At 50.2% G+C, this 18,671-nt stretch overlaps 1 protein-coding gene across 3 annotated transcripts in view; it reads right to left on the reverse strand.

The window, feature by feature from the left end:
- JAG1 (jagged canonical Notch ligand 1) overlaps positions 1-18,305 on the reverse strand; it is a 36,218-nt gene extending 17,913 nt beyond the window's left edge. The window contains exons 1-5 of one of the 3 annotated variants that reach the window (XM_047851841.1): positions 17,729-18,305; positions 16,995-17,300; positions 8,079-8,130; positions 2,446-2,700; positions 673-733 (exon numbers count right to left, since the gene is read on the reverse strand). In XM_047851841.1, coding sequence (XP_047707797.1) covers positions 673-733; positions 2,446-2,700; positions 8,079-8,130; positions 16,995-17,300; positions 17,729-17,809 — 755 coding nt within the window. In that variant the 5' untranslated portion in view covers positions 17,810-18,305. Of the gene's footprint in view, positions 1-672; positions 734-2,445; positions 2,701-8,078; positions 8,131-9,965; positions 10,238-16,578; positions 16,660-16,994; positions 17,301-17,728 lie in introns of those variants that run through there. The other 2 variants (XM_047851843.1, XM_047851842.1) reach the window with 2 other exon arrangements.
- Positions 18,306-18,671: the final 366 nt, after the last annotated feature.

Here is an 18,671-nt window from a genome sequence, read left to right on the forward strand (position 1 = left end):
ACACCAACACTATTTCCTGAAGCAAGCCTTTCCTAAATGGGCATAATGTACATTTCAAGAAGGCTCCAAAAACTGTAATCGTGAACCAGTCGGGGTGGGTCTCTGGCTTCTGCATTGTCCGGGACCATAAAAGAACAGACTTCAAAGGCCAGCAGCAAAAGTCTACATTCATCAGGCTCAACTGACAAGATTCCAGCGCAGCCATTAACCTCTCAGCACCGGCCGGCTCCCGCCTGCAAAGGGGCCAGGAGATTGTACTAATCCCATTCTAAAGAATGCTCCGCTGTCCCCTATTGATGGGAAAAGTGGGGGAGGGCTAGGAGATGGCAAACAAGGTTGGGGGAGGAGACAGACTCAAAGAAACCCACATCCCTCCATCTCATCCATTAGCACTTTAAGGGGAAGATTATAAAAACGTGTTATCAATTTACAGAACAGTTAATACATGAAGTCACTGACTATGCCCATAAGAGTTTTTTTTTTTTTCCAAGAGAGAAGTGTGCACATTCCACCAGACAGCTGGTATAATTTAATAAGCTTCGGATGTGCCTATTTGAATTTTTTTTAAAGCTTTCTTGCCCTCCAAAGAAAAAGAGGCGTATTCACAATAAATTCAGTCCCTCTCTTGCATTAAAGAATTAAAAGATAATAATAATAAGTCTAGTCATTTACCTGCAGTCACCTGGGAGTTTGCAAGACCCATGCTTGGGGCTACAGCCCTGTCGGCAAATAGCTGTAAAAAAACACAACACAGAAGGATGTGTCAAACACATGGTTTCGTGCACCACCACCATCATGAGAATGGCCTAGTGCATTAAGCCTACAAAATCCACGATTTTAAGAGATCTCATGTCAAGTCCATTGTAAGGAGAGGAAGATGGGAGGTGCCCAAATAGCAAATCCAGCTTTAAACTTCAAGGCCGTGCTAGCAGATCTTCAAAACATGATCCTACTCAGAAACAAAATGCAGGCAAGTTGATGGGGGAGGGGGATCTTCATCCAGTCTGTCTAAACAATAGCTACCCTGCTCCCTGTCAGTTCCCACCCTCTCCAAGAGAGCAGGAGCTGTGATCCTTCCTCATCTCAACCACTCAGTCCCATCCCAGCACATTCAGATGAGCTCCAGCCTTCTTAACCCCTACATCACCATCCCCTAGAATGCCTGATGTCTCAAAAATCCCATGGGACTAACAAAGCCAAGCAGGCTGGCTTCATTTGGCAGCCTAATCTGGGGGCCAGCTCTAGTGGCACTTATGTGAAGTAGCCTCACAAAGCAATTCTGCTTCCTTGATTAAAAGAAAAAAATTTGAACAGATGGTAAGAAATACTACACATGGTTTTTAAGTAATTGTTACTGATTTTTTAAAACACCAACTACTATACGTTTATCAATTCATTGATCTGGATCCCGGAAATGCCATCCTTTAAAAATTCTAGTTATTTAAGAAAAGTCCAGGAGACCTGAAGATTCCTCTTCGTCCCACTCCTTAGTCACAATTCAAAAACTCCCTTTTTGGGGATATCTTGAAAGAATTTACCAAATTATGTGAAATTAGCAGAGGACATTGAAGTTTGTGAGGGCCTAGTCTGGTCAACTAGACTTACCCATTTGCAGTGAATTAGAAGCTTTGTAAAGGTAAAGACCACAGATAATTCTGTGAACATCTGCGTCTGTGTACTAACTCACTGAATCTGGGCAGAAGGGCTGGGACAGCAGACAGCACATCTAAAAGCCTGTACTACTGTGGATGGGCCCAACTCTACACAAGTAGGAAAGCTCAGGTTCACCACTCACCTCCACCCCTCAATGCCACAGCCCCCACAGATGCACAGTGAAAGCTTGCTGTAAGGCCACCCTGAGCTCAGGGGCTGTCATTTCCTACAGGATCATAGGTTTAGGCACTGAGCTAGCCCTGTCCCATGTGGTATCTGTTTTAGGTCAGGTTCCCTTAGAAGCAGAGCCTGAGAAAGGGATTTGGGTACAGGAGAAGGGAACTGAAGGCAGCAGATGGGGGCAAGGGAAGGAGCTGAGCAGGGGTCTCAGCTGGAGTCTGGCTTCAACCTGATCCCAGGGGAAGCTCTGGAGTGTGAACGGAAGCACACAGTGCCAGCAGGGCTGGCCTTTGTACCCCCAATCCAGTCATTCACAGACTATGAGCAGTAGGGAAGGGGCAGGGAGTGGCTGTTTGGCCAAGGACAATGCTCCAGAGAAGAAACAGCTGTGAGCTGTTAGCAGCCAACATTCAGCAGTGGGGGCGGGGATGAGGGCACCAACAGCATCTTCTGTGCTCAGCATCTTTATGCCTCAGGCCTAGAAAACAGACCAAATATCCCCCCTACGCCACACTACCTGAGACAGCCACTTGACCCAGCGTGGAGAGAACTGGACACCAACAGCGACAGCCACTCCCAGCCTATTAACCCACCCAGCACAGACCCACACACCTTTGTTACATTCAGGGCCCATCCAGCCCTCCATGCAAGTTTTGTTGCCATTCTGGTCACAGGCATAGTGTCCAAAGAAGTCATCTCTGGGTCGGCAGAACTTATTGCAGCCAAAGCCATAGTAATAGTCATCACAGGTGACGCGGATCTGATACTCGAAGTGGGCAATCCCTGTGTTCTGCTTAAGCGTCTGCCACTGCCTGCTGGGGTTTATCATGCCCGAGTGAGAAGCCTTTTCAATAATGCTGTCAGGCTCTAGAGGCAGGGGGGAAAAAACAAACACACACCAAAAATAAAAAAAAGCACTGATTGCATTAACATTCACATCAGAGCCTTCTTCCCTGACCATTTTGCCTACTTTTAATAACTAAAACCCATGTGGTATAAAATTCAAACAGTACAAAAGGACAGAAAAATGAGAAGTGTGTCCCCCTCCCCAGAAGACTACACATTTATTTACCCTTTTTAATGGGTGCATAGTAGTTCACAATCTGGGAATAAAATGAAATACATTTTTCCCTCGTTCCTCACATATGTGCATTTAGGTTATTTTGGCCTTTTACAATTAAGCAAAGCCACAAAGAACATCCTTGAAACTGTCTGTCCATGTGCCTGGTTCTAGTAGTAAGAGACACCCTAGAAACGGAGTGCTGAGTCAGAAGACAGCACAACCCATCACTCCCATCCACAGACAACCCCAAACAGCCATGAGTGATGCCATCAACCTGTCCTTCTCCCTGCACAGGAAACTGGGTTTCCCAACAGCAATGCCAACATAATATACTATCAAACTTTCTGATCTTTGCCTGATAAGGAGAGAAGCTCTTATTTTAATTAGCATTTAATTAAGTGATGGTGAGCACCCCTTCACGTGGTTACAAAGCCATTTGTATCTGTTCCTGTGAACTGTAACCTGTTTCTCTCCTCTGCCAAGTTTTCTATTGCGTTATTGGTCATACAAATTTGCAAAAGCTCTTTACGTATTCTAGAAAGCACCTTATCCCAGGTAAAGGTTAGCCATCTTTCTCTTCTAGTTTTAGAGTTTCGTGTCTTGCTTTAGAAAGACTTTGCCTACTTCAAACTCTTCATTGGAGCCGAGAGGTAGAGTTACGTTCTTAAGAAGCGATAAATTTGCCACCTTTTAAGCTTGCACTTGTACCTCAAACTTGATGCGTTTCACCTTTCACCTTTGCCCAGAAGGCACACGGGAAAGTAACGCACCCTAGTTTAGCGACAGGTAGACTGAGGATTTTTCTGAGCCGAGTCATGCTCTTTAAAAGGTGCCCATTGAAAATAAACATGCCCAGAGCTCAAGCAGCTCTCAAGAGAAATAAGAAGTGGTCCCTGCCCTGAGGTCACTTATAATCTAGTCTCAGAAAAGAGACAGGTACGAAAATAAATCCAAACACTGGGTGCCAGGAATCCAGGGGAGGGCTGTGAAAAGGAAGCAAGGCACTAAGCACCCCAGCCTGGTCTTGTTTGTTTTCTTAAACCTGCCAACACCAACCCTTCACCACCTTGTCAAATTCAAGGCCACCTTGGAGAGACAGTATTAGGACCTACTAGCAATGTCTGTGATTTTTACCCACCCACACCCCTGTTTTTCTAGGCTCAGGGCCTGTGCTCATTTACAAGGTTATACAAACCCAACAGGTGACCAAGAAAGGAGGCGCTCCTGGGGTGGGGGGTGGGGAGGGCTTCATCCACATGACTCCCAGCTTCACCCCAGGGTCAACCCTCTGGGTTTAACTGCCATGTGGGCAGGACAAGCCTTGAACAAGCCCACACACCTGCAGACTTACACCCCAGCACACACAGAACCACTTGCAGATAACACTTTACTAACATTAAGTTTTGCAAATAAACACAGGCCAAAGAATGACAAAAATGTCCTTCCATTAACTGTATGTTTGCTCTGCTGGTTTAATTTGAAAATTCAGCAAGCTATTACCACGTGATTATGAGTTCTGCATAAAGGAATTACTTAAACACATGGCTCGAAGACCTCCAGCATCTCTCAGGCAGGTAACGACAACAAACAACTGAAACAGGAGTCCGGGGCAATCCTAAAGGCCCAGGCAGACAGGTTGTTTCCAGTAGTTCAGTATACTTTCCTCCCATTTCTAGGAGATGGGAGAACGATCATTTCAGAATCCTCAGAATCCTCGATGTGGCTAACAGATCTGTAGACCTACCCTCACACCTGTGTGGCAGATTTTCCCTGGCAGCTCCCAGGCAGGGAGTCAGGTGCGTCTAGGGCATGCTTTCTGGCATTTGGGTTACAAGACAGCCAGTTGGCTGCCTGCTTCTTCTAAGCTGCTGTCACCTGAATCCTACTTCCTCTCAGCTTGGGGCACAGAAGTGCATCTGGGGTAGTTCACTTGGGAGTCCAGCTTCAGGACTGGAGAAGGACATTAACAGACCCTCCTGAGACCTTAGCTGTGTGAAAGTGGAGCACAAAGCCTGCCCCGCTGCCCCCTAGCCTTGCAGGCCATGGAGGTAATGAGGTGAGTCTGAGCATAACCCTGGGGCCACACTAACCCATAAACCTACTAGACAGGAGCGTAGCCAAGATGGTGAAGCTAGAAGGAAAACCTGGTCTAAGTGTGCCAGTTTGTGTTCATGTATCTACGGAACAGTCCCATACACTGAAACCATCTGTACAGGAAAAATCTGTACCCTTATGTAGTACAGTTTTGAAACATAATGGAAATGACCTCGGAGGACTGATGCCAGGAGCGCCAGGCTCAGACAGCACTCTCTAACACACAGACAGTACCTAGGCTTTGTCTGGGCCAGGCTCTCTCTGCAGAGCTGATGGGAGAAGGAATTCTCGGTCCTAACCCTCAGGGCTCTGCCTCTAATCTGAAGACAGGATATCTCCAACTTGTTTGGCCCTCGAAGAGTAGCCAACTCCATCTGGGTTGCTACACAACCTTAGCCTCTGCCCTCATGCAGTACAGTCCCATGGGAGGGACAGAGATTGAAGAGAGTAATAAGCAAAACCTTCCAGCCTACATGAGTAGCACATGCAAAGGCCCTGTGGCAGGACAGAATGTGATGGTGCATTTGAGGACAGAAAGGTGACTGGTGGGATAGGACCAGAATATGGATATGGTAGAGGACAGTGTGGCATGCAGGCTGAAGCTAGCAGGGAAACAAGATGGCTGTGCAAGGCCTTTTGGGCCACACAGAGATGTGTCCCAAGACTATCAGGAAGCCACCAAGGGGCTCTCAGTGAAGATGATAATCGAATCAAATCCAGATGTACACTAGGACCTAATAGAAGATACTATGTTGATCATATTTCAGGTAAAAAAAAAAAAACGAAACACTCTCAAAAGACCAGGATGGCAGAAGAATGGAGGAAGCATGGGAGGTGGACGGGAGTAGATATGGATGGACTAATGTGGTCACTAGTGTAGGAGTTCAGGTGTTAGCAGATGGGGACTTGGACCAGGACAGTGGCAGGGGATGTGGCGAGAGGTGGCAGGATTCCAGTGAACTGTTGGGAGAGATTTTCAGAACTTGGAGGTGGATTAGATATGGATGCTATGGATGCTCCCTTAGAAAGGGAGGTACACAGGGTGTCTTCCAGATTTCTGGCTCATGGTTCTACGTGTTGAAATGCCGGTGCCAGTCATCCATGAAGGGCCCTAGGCAGGACCTCATCTGAAGAGAGAAGATGCCAAATTTGTTTCTGAACGTGAATTCAAGATCCCTTGGAAGCATTGTAAAAAGAGACGCTGAATAAACAAGTGGATAAAGCATTTCCTCCTCTCGGGTTCACAGAGGGAGTTCCAGTCACCTGCATGTACTGGGCATTCCATGATTTTGTGGCCATTCCTTTCTTCAAGGGTAGAGGTCTGAAGTTCTTTATCCCTGCCCTAAGCCCTTCTTGTGCTATTCCATGGACTTAGTTACTCTCTCCCCAGCGAGAAGATGCCCCAGAATCCAAAACCAGGGCCACCATGAAATGTAGACAACCATGGGCAGCTCTAGATGGGCATCCGCTTCCCAGGGGCACAGCTACCTGACCTGTGGGGTGATGGAAGGGCCAGGAAGGGCCCTGTAGGTGCTAGAGGGTCAGTGTCCTGATCCAGCTCTTACCATGAGCCAGGATCTCAAGGATGTTCACTTTATCAGACTGTTCTAACATCCAAAAGGGAAGGGAAAAGAGGACCACATGTGCACCAGAGGCTCTCTGGTCTATTTCCCTCCCTCCCCAGCTCCGAGTCTTTCCCATGCTTAGTTACCATTGTGACCAGGTCACAGTGACACAACACTCAACGTTTGTGTTGTGGGGAGGGAGGAGAGAACAAAACGGTGTCTGTGACCCTGACTGGTCATATGACCCACAACCAAGGCTGGTTACCACCCTCCCCTCCTACCACACCACAGTGGGACAGGGGTGCCCCTCGGAGAGGAAGGCCACAGATCTGGGTTTTGGATGTCAAAGCAAGAAGGGGGATCCAAATGGCCTGGAGCCTCTGGCTCACCAGGGCTCAGCAAGGGCTATGTGGCCCCCAGTGGCCCAACAAGCCATATGCAGCCTGAAGCAGCCTAGCAGGTACCAAGCCTCCAATGTGCCCACTCTGGGCATGCACCATTCTCAGATTCAATTAAAAAAAAAAAAAATGATGAGAAAATGAGGGGAAATATTAGCAGCAGCAAAAACAAACAAAAAAACCCAAATAAAACAAACAAAAGAAAAAAAAACACAAAGAAAGGGTGAGTTAGAGAAGCAAAAGGGATGAGACATTCAGAGAATGGAGGGCAAAGACAAAATGTTGGATCAACCCTTCCTCCCGCGCAGACTAAGGAATTTCAACGTGAACCACATTTTCCCAGGACGATCCTCCCAGCAAAAACGGAATGCACAGTTACTGCAGGTGAGAGAAAACACTTTTAAGTTACATGTAAGGAGCAAAGACTACACTTTATAAGCCAGGCTGCTGCCAGTTCCAGACACAGCCTCAGTGGCTTCCCCACCAAAAGCCACCCCTCGAAGCTCTGAAAAAGCAGCCTGCACTGAAACAGTCATCTTTTAGAAGGGGCCAGGCAGGTGTGGTACCTGTGAGGCTCTGGGATTCCACTTCAATGAAAGGTCTGTGGTGCACAGTGTGGGAAAGAAACCCTGACTGCCTAGAAGCTCACCTGCCCACCAAGTGAAATTCAAGGTCGGCCTTTAGATTTAGAGCCCAGCGCCACCTCCGCAGGCTTTATCTTTCCGATGAGAGATTAAACACTCACTTAAAGTTTAAATGGACTTTTAAAAAGTCACCACTTTGATCCTTTAGCAGTCTACAAGGTTTTAACGTTGTAAAACCATTAAGATCTCTATCCCAACGATAATCTAGGTCCCTTAGTCAGGGACTGAGTTAACAGGGAATCTGTCCTGGCCACTTAATGTTCCAAGCGAACGTTCTGGGAAGGTTATGGAAAAGACTCCATGGAGCAGTTTGCCCTGGAGTATGGGCCCTGGGGTAGGGACACAGGGGGCAGACAGCAGGGAGTGGTACAAGTCCTCTGAAGCATTCAGGAGATAGATTCAGCTCTGACACTGCTGTACTCTAAGCACTGTGCTTCCACAAAGACGCACCCAGAGAAAAGCCCCTTGCTGTGATACTTACGGAGAGTGTCATTGCTGGAATCCCACGCCTCCACGAGCAAAGTGTAGGACCTCTGCAACACAGATAAACAACAGCTTAGTATTCAGAAATAGAGGTCAGGGCCCAAATGTCTACCTTGCTTGGCCTCCCCACACACTCTGCCAAACAGAACCACAAAGCCAAAGTGACAACTCTGTTTGCTGTGGAATGGAGGTCACCCAACTCCCCTCCCTGGCACCCACCCTCAGGTTGATGCTTTCACCTGGTGGGGGCCCACAGTGGTCAGTCAGGGCCGTTATACGCAAGCAGCCCAAAGTCATCATGAGGAAATACCACCTCCCTATATGTGAATGCTATACGGTTTTCCAAAACTTTCCAGACCCTAACTCCAGTGCATGAGAAAAACACACAAAGAATTTATTCTAAGCTAACCTAACCAGGTATTTGTACCGGGGGAGGGGAGGCCCCCTCATCCAGTGAGGAGGGCTGGCTATTGCTAAGGTTACACTTTGGGCCCTGGTGGGGCAGTCCCTAGGGAGGCCCCCTTTTCCTTTTCAGAACCCCTTTGAAAGCCCTGTCTGTGTGAGACCATCTCGGCTCCCACAAGTATCAGGTGACTCTAGGAAGCAGGAGGGGGTAGGTGCAAAGAGACTAAGACAAAGGCGGTGACCTAACTTGGGGTGTTTAGGGGGCAGACTCTGGGGACCAGAGTACAAAAGGGAGAAATAATCACACACCCATGGGTTATAGCTATTGACGGACTTATCTGTCAATAAGATCTAACATTCCAGGAATAATCAGAGTCCACTAACTAAACAAATTCCCTGGACACTGGCAGGATGCCAGCTATTATACTGAAGGCACCTTTTATCTTCCAGGTTTATCTCAGAATTCTACCTCCCCCCCAAATCCAAGCCATTAGCAAATTCCCGCTTTTACTCAAATCTTCATTTGTAATTTAGAATGAGGTCAGTCTCACAAAACAGCAGGGTTTAAATAAACCTGCTATCTTGAAGCTGGAGAAATAGATGGGGGTTGGGGGGAGCACATGAGCCCTTCCTCCGTGTCCCTGAGCTGTCACTGTCAGATACCAATGCATCGGAAATAGTGTGCATTTCTCAAATAATCCCGTGCCACCAGACACACAGCCACCATGAGAAGGCACCCACAAGGTGAAGGCAAAAATGGAACACGAGAGGAAAAAAAAAAAAAAAAGAGCTTCATTCATAACTCTAGACAAGCTTACTGCTCAGAGACACAGCATGCCGTCTCTGAATATAAAAATATCTTGTGATAGACCCTGCTTTGGAATTCAGCCGAAATATGTTTCATACTCAAAGCAGAGCCGGATTCCATTTCGTTCACTGATAACTGTGGGAAAATGCTCTGAAAAGCAAGCAAAACCAGGCAAGCCGGGGCACATACCCAGCCCTCTCCTGTTTGGTGGCCACGGGTCCAAATTCATTGTTGTCATCGTTAATATTTTATTAGTCAAAGTTACATCTTATTTACAGCCTCTAAGTTTCCTGGGACTTCCTACAAATTACAGGACTCTTCCCTGAGAGCAGCAAGAAATTACATTTCTCTACTGATTGGAGGTGAGAGCCAAATCCAAATGAGGCCAGATGTGTATTCTGTATAATTAAGCTCTTCGTTTGCTGGCCATGTTGAGACCCACGTTCTACACTTCCACGTATTGTTGTAATTAATCCTGATTAAATGCATTGATATCCACATTTCTGACAGACTTGCACAAGCACTAAACACCTAACATCCACAAACCCCACAGAAAGGAGAAGGCGTGCCGGGACTGAGCTGGCATGACAGTCTTAACCCTGCTTAATGAATGCTCAAAGAAGGCAGCATCCTTCAAACTTGCACAAGAACCTGGAAGACCAAGCTGTGTACCTGGCTCATCCTCACCAGAACTGGTGAGACCTCAGGAGTTGCTGACCAACACCACGCAATCCTGAGGGTTGGGTGGCACAGAGTTCTGGACAGGGAGTGTCCTGATCTTCCGTGAACTGCCTTCTTGGTGGTGGACATGGGGTTTGGGCTGGGGGCTGCAGCACTGGCAACAAGGCCTTGCCAAAAAAGAAAGAAAAAGCCCTGGGCCATCTCTCTTTCTGGTTTCGGAGAAGGACTTATGGTTCTGGGCCTCACCTCCTGGAGCAGGAGGATTCCTCCCACCCAGCCTTCAGAAGAAAGGATTCCCTCCAAGGCCCCTATTAGGAGGCCCTCTTACCTCCCACTCCATCCCCACACTATAGATCAACAATCAAGATAATTTGGTAATGATTATTACTTGCTAGGAACTTTAATTTTTCCCAGGCCCACGCTTGACCTCTGTACATCCCAGAATATACTTCCAGACTCCAAGATCCAGACCACGCACACACTTTATACCATCCTATGAAGCCAGTACCAGGCCAAAAATCAGATGCAATCTGCTATGATCTTGTCACGCCCAATTTGTCACTGCAAATATGACCCCTTCCCCCGACAGCGGAGGCCAACTCACTGGGCATCCCCCACCAATGGCTCGGGGAGGGGGTGCCAGGCCAGATGATGGGCAAGTGTTCCGACTCAAGCGCCTATGAAAATACCACTCACAAGAATCACAAATAGCAAATACCGGGATTTTTCTTGGTTTCAAACTACAAAAGTAAGACTAGAAGAATCCCCTTGCTTTCATCTCTTCTCTTCAATCTCCCCAGAACAGCCTGGGGGCAAAGCAGGAGGGATGGGCAGCTAACACAACTTCAGCCTGGGCCTGTGCCCCTTCCCACCTCCAGGCCCAGGGGATGCTGGCAACAGTGGCTGGTTCTTATTCTCGTGCAGCAGGAAAGAGGGACAGCCAGCTTTCAGAAGGACTTCCACAGCCTTTTACCTAAAGGAGGGCCCCAACTTCGAAATCCCAAGGCATCCCAGGATCCCAAGGGCCTCTTCCCGCCCCGGGCACCGTGGCTGCGGGAGGGCTGTGTTCTGCGCCCATCTGACTCCTCGGTGGTTACCTTGGCACCGGGCAGAGTGGTAAGCACTTAATTGCCACATTAAGAAGGGGGATGTAAGAAACAAAGGTAATTGTGTTGGCAGCTGGGAGCTTCCTTTTCCTGGCAACAGCAGCAGCCAAACCAAGCCCTGAGAAGAGGCTGCTTCCATTCCTGCCAAGCTGACGGACACAAACAAACCGCCATCCAAACGGCACGCGTGCGGCGTCCAAAACCCCAGGCCACCGCGACAGGCGGCCGAGGAGTGCACACCCTGGGAATGCCCGATGTGCCCAGGGGGCCATTGTGCGAGTCAGTCGGCCCCCGGGTTTGTCTGGGGCCCTGTACTCTGCTGACTCAACTGTCGCTTCCTGTCGCAGGCCCTGTATTAGCAGTATTTTTGGAGAGGCCGCATTATTCTCTGTAATCCTCATTTCAGTCAATTCGGCCACACTATTGTCCTGCCTGCGTCTGGGTGGCCACAGTATAAAATATTCCAGTCACAAACATACCAAATAAAGGCTTCAGAGATCGCATGTGTGGGCACACGCACGCTCGCACGAAAAATTCACGTGTCACAGGGCGGTGGTGAGGGGAGGGCCTGAAGAAAGGACAACTTCCCCACAGCATCCAAGCCAAGACAACTTCAGCCATAGATAGCAATTCAGTGTGCAGGGCTTGACATTTCAATAGAGTCCGATCTGGTTACAAAGGGTGATTTTCTCATGAAAGCCCACCTCAAAGACTCACCGAGTGGGCCCCAAAGCTCATATCCAGATTGGAGAGGCTCAATGAGATGCCCCCACCCCCTTTCCCATCATTACCCTTACCTGTTTGAAAAGCATCCCACTGATAATTAAATGCACCAGTTACAAAAGGGTGGCGAGGTTAATAGATAGAATACCGAGAAACCAGCCAAGCACAACCGTCCGGTTCACACAGAGCAAGCCTGAACAAGAAGCCTTTCTACTTATTTACCAAAAGTGCACAAAAACTGGGCTGAGCTGGTAGAGGACTCTGAATGTTGGACTATTTATTGTACCACTTTTAACCACTGGGAGCCATGCTGCACAATTTCTTCCTTGCACATGCACCACACCAGTGACAAATGTCGCCGGCCCCGTAAAAACAAGGGCCACAGGGGCAGGGCAGTCCATGCAATGATCAGAAACCAGCAAGGAAATCACAACACAGCCACTCGGCATCACGAGCCAAGAGAAAGGTGGAACATTTCTGAATGCAAAACCCTATCCCCGCCTCTGCTACCATTCTAGAAAACATGAGAATCATCACATCCTAACACATCTTCCTCAAGTTGAAAAATTGGTTCAACTTATTCTGTTCTAGTTTTTTTTTTTTTTTTTTTTTTTAAGTATATTTAAAAGCTGGAACCAAGTGTTACTTCTCTCAGCTCAGAACCTAACCTAGGGGGTTAATAGGTAGGGGAAGGAACATGCTTATAGAAGTTTACCAAGGGGGGGGGGGGGGAATGCTCAGGAACATTTGCTTTTATGGATTATCATGCTCATTGTATGCACATCCAGATATTATGCATTCTTACATTGTAACTAATCTTGAAAAGCCTGACATTGGAACCAAGTTCTGGCCTTTACAATGGGCTGGTGGCTGCTATGAACCCAGTCAAGGCCTCTGTTTACATTCTTGTTTTCAGATCAGGAACATGATCTTTGTTGCCTTGGCTTCATTTTTTCACGAACAACATTTTGTCCACCAGGCTAAACCTTCCACATGCCTTCTATCCAAAGGGTCCCTTACCACTCTTCGCTATAAAGATTTTATGCAGTATTCAGAGCACTGATTCCAGGGAGAGGACATGCCTGAAAGTGGCTGCTGCCACTCCTCCTTATCCATCCAGCTCCCCAACAGCCTTGATGCCAAAAGCTTCACTGTTCTCTACAAATGTTTGGAGTCCCTGTAGAATTATGGGTGTGGAGTTGGTGGGCTGCAAACTCCTATAAGTATTGGAGGTTTGAATAAGTTGCTAAGAAACAACACAACAAGGAGGAAGAAAACACAGAGAAGTTTACACCTAGAAAAGAAAAAAAATTAAAAACCAAGTACCTTGCAGAAGGATTTCATGTGGGGAGCAGCCACTCTGAAGACACTTAGCACAGAGTGCAGCTCTTTCCCCCAAGCCTGGTTTTGCAATACAGACCTGTCATTTCATCACTTTGACATAGGTGTCTGGGAGCAGAAGAGGTTTTCTCCACATAAGGAAATCCCTTGCTCCAAGCCCTTATACTCACATGTGTCGTTTGCATGCATGCATGATATGGCCACATGGGTTGCACACTGGCTGTAGAAAGGAGCCAGTTCAAATGAGAACCCCATCCCTCCACCTTCTGCGTGTCCACACCACACTTACAGAGGCTCAGGGTCCAGGAAACACAACAGAGGGCATAAAGGCAAGGACACTGTCAATTACATTCTGTGATTAACCTTGTGACATCTGATTTACCCAAACCCCTGGCAGTTGCTCAATCAGGCCTTAAGTATAAAGGAGACCAAAGTTGGCATCACTCTGGTATGCAAGAAACACACTTCATTGGATTTTCCTGAAAAATTCAGCTGCTCCCAGCAAGCCTTTTATCACTGTCAATGGCATTTAAATAGGACGCCAAAGGAACAGACATCTCAACCACTTCCCCCAAAGTTTCTCTAGATTCAGTTCACTGCAGGGTCTGCAATGGATCAATACAGCGAACTGGGGTTCTGGAGTTCCTAAAAACCTTTTGGGGCTGGTTAGTAGTAACTTCATTAATGTATTCTTATTAAGCAGGTACCACTGGGATTCAGCACTAATTTGGGGGAGGCACGACCTAACCATTTCATTGATTTATAAATGGTTATTCCCAAATCACTTCCCGTTGAGCCCAACTACCTTCCATAATGTATGTTCTTATCACTAGGTCCCCCTGATTGGAGGGTCATAAATCAGGCCAGTTGCTTCAAGTCAAGACCCTGTGAGCAGCACTGGAACGGGGATTAGAAGCCACAGATGAGAACCACAGGCCAGGAGCTGGGGCAGCAGACATCAAATGGAACATAATCAGATACTATCCGATGGGCAGGCCCACCTCTACAGAGCCTCCCACATGGACACTGGAATGTGGACTAGATTTCAAATGTGGCCAAATTATTTCCTCTTCTTCCTCTCTAGAGCACGAACAGTTATTTGATTGGGGTCATAATCCCAAACAAAAGGCATGAATTACACCACCTTCCAAACTGACCTACTGTGCACCACGAACCAGGATTCTCCCACTGTCCACACATTTGGGAGGACCCATGTGGACAGTAACTAATTGTAGGGTCAGGGGCTCAAGTGGCTGGAAGTCCAAGGCGGTTTTTTTTTTTTTTTTTTTAAAGACCATATTGTCTTTCCATATTGAATTTTGTACCAAGTTCAGTTTTTACCTATTCAAGAAAGTCAGTTCTAGGGGCGCCTGGGTGGCGCAGTCGGTTAAGCATCCGACTTCAGCCAGGTCACGATCTCACGGTCCGTGAGTTCGAGCCCCGCGTCAGGCTCTGGGCTGATGGCTCAGAGCCTGGAGCCTGTTTCCGATTCTGTGTCTCCCTCTCTCTCTGCCCCTCCCTCGTTCATGCTCTGTCTCTCTCTGTCCCAAAAATAAATAAACGTTGAAAAAAAAAATTAAAAAAAAAAAAGAAAGTCAGTTCTAGATAGACATGCTTATTAATATTTAATTGCCAAACTGAACGAAGCTGCACTAACTACGTCAATACCTAAGTGCTTTCACTTCACTTAACACTCACCCTGGAATCATTCTTGAAAGTTACAGACTGTGGTGTTTCTCCAACCACACTCGGGAAAATAAACTAAAACAATACACCTAAACTCCACTTTCTCTTGGGAAGTAAAGCTTATGTTTCACAGCAGGCCTTTTAGGGGGGCAGGGTGGAGACTCATTTATGAGTGATACATGCACTTGGCCCAACTTCAAAAGAACCACACTCAGTGTAGCCCCAGCGTTCTCCCCATTCTAGAAAAGCCGAGAGTCTATTTCATGGTTGGTGACCCGTGGGCCCTGAAACCACAGAAGAGCACCAGCAAATCAATCGTCTCCCTGCCCCACACACGGCTTCCTGCTCATTCCCCATCTAGGGCTCTGCCAAGTGTCAAATGGGGACAGACACACACCTAGGTCACTTTCCAAAGCTAGGCGTGGGGGAGCAAGGCTCCTTGTTCTCATCCAAGCGGTCCTCTGACCCTACTCTCCAAAGTGAGCCTCAGCCAGGCCTGCAGCTTTTCCACATCACTAATAAGATTCCTTTTATGGTCTTGTGAAACGCAAGGGGCTCCGGACTGATCCTCAGGAGGGTGGAACCACCTGCAGGCCCCTTCCCCCTAAACTCCAAACACAAGTTCAAGGGCGGTCAGTATTCACAGTTAACTTGGGCCCAGTCAGATTAGAAAATGGCCAGCCTCTTTAAAGTTCTCCCTAGTAGGGGATTAACAAACAAGATAAACACTCTTTGTAAAATTGAAATCCGGCAACAGACGAGGCGGCCCTCGGTTCTCAGAGAACTCCACATACCACAGGTTTTTATAAGCCCCTTTTAATGGCATGTTTCTGATAACTGTCTTATCTCACCCATGGCAGAGGGCACTTTATAACGCCAGCTCCAGGAAATGTGGGCCTTGAGAGCCACCCCAAGATACACCCACACACCGGCACGCATTCACCAAAGTACCCTCCCTTTCCATCCCCTCCCAGGGATTCGAATCACAGCCCCAGCCTGCGGGTAGGAGGCAGCAGAGTGCACCCCAAGACAGCACGTGGTGGAGAGTATTCCCCTGGACATTGAGCACCGCTCCCCTCCCCTCCCCTCCCCTCCCCCCCTCCACCTCGCCACCCACCCTCACAGACTAGGCCAAGCCCCAGTCCTGGCGATGAGCCACACCTCCCGGACAGCAGGAGCTGAGCAGAGGGCACGAGCATTTTCCCCTTTCCTCCCCTTCTGCAATCACACTCATCTTCCTTCTACCCAATTTGGGATGTTGCAAGGGCCTCGTTGCAGAGTCGGCTGGCTGGCCTAGTTGCACCGGGGCGGGGGTCCACGCACTCGCACTCTCAGCGGCCGCCTCTAACAGCCCCCCCCCCCTTCCAGGCCTTGACACGCCCCCGGAGGCTAGCGGGGGCCGGGCGCCCGCCGGACTAGGGCGTACCCCCGCCCTTCCCCGGGAAGTTTGCAAACACAGCTGGTTCCAGAGCCCGGGAACCGCTGGAAGTGAGGCCACAACGGCTACACCGCGCGGGGGCGAGGGCAGGAAGGGGCCGGCAGGGGGCGGAGGCTCTCGGGTTCACAGCTCCAGCCGCAGCTTGGAGACACCCCCCCAACCCCCCACCCGTCTCTGCGGCAGCCGCCCCCGACCCCTTACATTCAGCCCAGAGCGCGTCCCCGCACGCCCCAAATCTCCCGGGGAGCAGCGGGAAACGGGCTCCCCCACACCCTCCAGGAAGGACACGCCCGCCCTCCCAGCCGCTCACGAAAAAGGGGAGGGTGACGATTTGGACGGCGTTCGAAGGCCAGAACTGCGCCGCGTCGCCTTCCATGGCGCATCAGGTTTAATTGGTTAAGCAAAGATCATCTATAATGAACTCCTAGCTCGGGGCGGGGTCACTCTAGGGCCTTCGTGTTAGTTGCAAGTTTAAACCAGACTTCCTGGGAGCTTTGCCCCACAAACCTCTGTGGGCTCCCCACTTTTGGGCGCTTAGCAAAAAAGCCACGAAGATAGGGCCTGCTGATAAGTAACTATATAGTCTCGGCCGCCCAACACCCCACCCCACCAGACTTTTCCAGTTAGCTCGGAGTTTCAAGCCAAGGTCCTTTAAATCTCTCTCGCAAGAGAGAGGCGCATGGGTACGGACCTCGGCGGGCCTCCCTCACCGCGTAGCCCACTCACCGGCCACGCGAAACTGAAAGGCAGCACGATGCGGTTGCGTTCGTTGCCACGACTGGCCTTGAGATTGAAGGTGTTGCCCCCGATGACAGGAGTGGAGCCCGAGCCGAAGCTGCAGGGCCCCCCGGCCGTGACGCGGGACTGGTACTCCTTGAGGCACACTTTGAAATACGTGTCACACTCGTCGTGGGAGCACTTGCGGTCCCCCGGGTTCCGGACGCCGCCGCAGCAGTTCCCGTTCTGCAGCTCCCCGTTCACGTTCTGCATGGACAGGATCTCCAATTCGAACTGGCCGGAGGCCCCGCACACCTGCCGGCGAGGGAGGGAGGGAGGTCAGCGCAGGGGAAAGTTGTTTTCTTCGAGGGTGGAAGTAGCGACTCCCTCCCCGCCCGCCCCGACGAGCCCTCAGCGCCAAGTGAAAATAATTTTGCAAAACTGAGTGCAAGGACTAGACGTGATTCCCGTACAAAAAAAATGCACGAGTGCAGGAGAAATCCGACGACTGCCCCCGGGGAGAAGAGCGGTGAGAACGCAGCCCCCTGCCCCGCCGGGAGGATACATTTAGGAGGCCGGAGGCTCCCCCAGCCCTTGTGCAGCCTCTCAGGCGCAGGGACCCGGCGGGGAAGCCGAACGCCCGAGGGCTCCCGAGCCCGTTCCAGGCGCCCAACCGCAGGCGTCCAGGGCGCTGCGAGGAAAAGGAGAGGGCGGGCCGGGAGGGAGGCCCGGCGGGCTCCTACCTTGGCTCGCAGGGCGCAGAGCAGGGCGAGCAGGAGGCTCAGGGGGCGCCCGGGCCGGCCGCGCGTCCGTGGGGACCGCATCGCTGCGCCGCGCGCCGCGGGCACTCGGGACGCCGCCGCTGCTGCTCGCGCTGGTGCTCCGACCGGTGCTGCCGTCGCCGCTGCCCCTGCGGCCGCCGCGTCCCGGCTCTAATATACTCCGCCGATTGGAGCATGCACGACTGGAAAACAACACCACTTTTCAAAAGCTCTTTCAAGAGCGGCGCGTTCCAGAAGGCAAAGGGCCCGGCCTCCTTTTATTATTCTGATCGCTTCTTTGAGGCGCTCCCCCTCCTCTTCCACCTCCCGGCTTTCTTTCCTTCTCTCGCGCTCCCCTTCTTTTATTATTATGATTATGCGCAGCCTTTTATTCCCTTTCAGATCAGCTGCTTAGAAAGGAGAGAGGGAGGGGAGAAAAAAAAAAAACGAGCCCAGCTCGCGGGCCGGCCGCAGGTAACACAATGACGCGTGCCCGCCCGGCTCTCGGAGAGGGACTCGGAGAGCCCGTCTGAGAGCAGCAGCCCGGGCTGGCCACCTCTACCCAGCGTGCGGGGCTGGCGCATGCGCGCTTATTAATATTCATGAGGGGGCGTGTCGTGAAAAAGACACGCCCCTTCCCTCCGGTTGATGGGGAGGGGGAGTACTGGGAGGAACTTGGAAGGGGCTGGGGGGCTTAGCGACGCGTGGTAAGACCTAGACGTCGCAGGGCCCAGCGCACACCCTCGTCCTCAGGATCTTTGGACCAGGCGGGAAGGGGGGCAGGGTGCGGCGAGGAACTTGGTAGGGCCCGCTGCTCAGGGACGCGCAGGGCCATGTAGATGGCCACGGGCCCCCTCGGACTCCTCGGGTCGGGCGCCTGTGCCCGCAGGTGGAGGCCCCAGGTGTAGGCGCCGCGGCGCTGCCT

Source organism: Prionailurus viverrinus, chromosome A3 (assembly GCF_022837055.1).
Source record: "Prionailurus viverrinus isolate Anna chromosome A3, UM_Priviv_1.0, whole genome shotgun sequence".
NCBI lineage: Eukaryota > Metazoa > Chordata > Mammalia > Carnivora > Felidae > Prionailurus > Prionailurus viverrinus.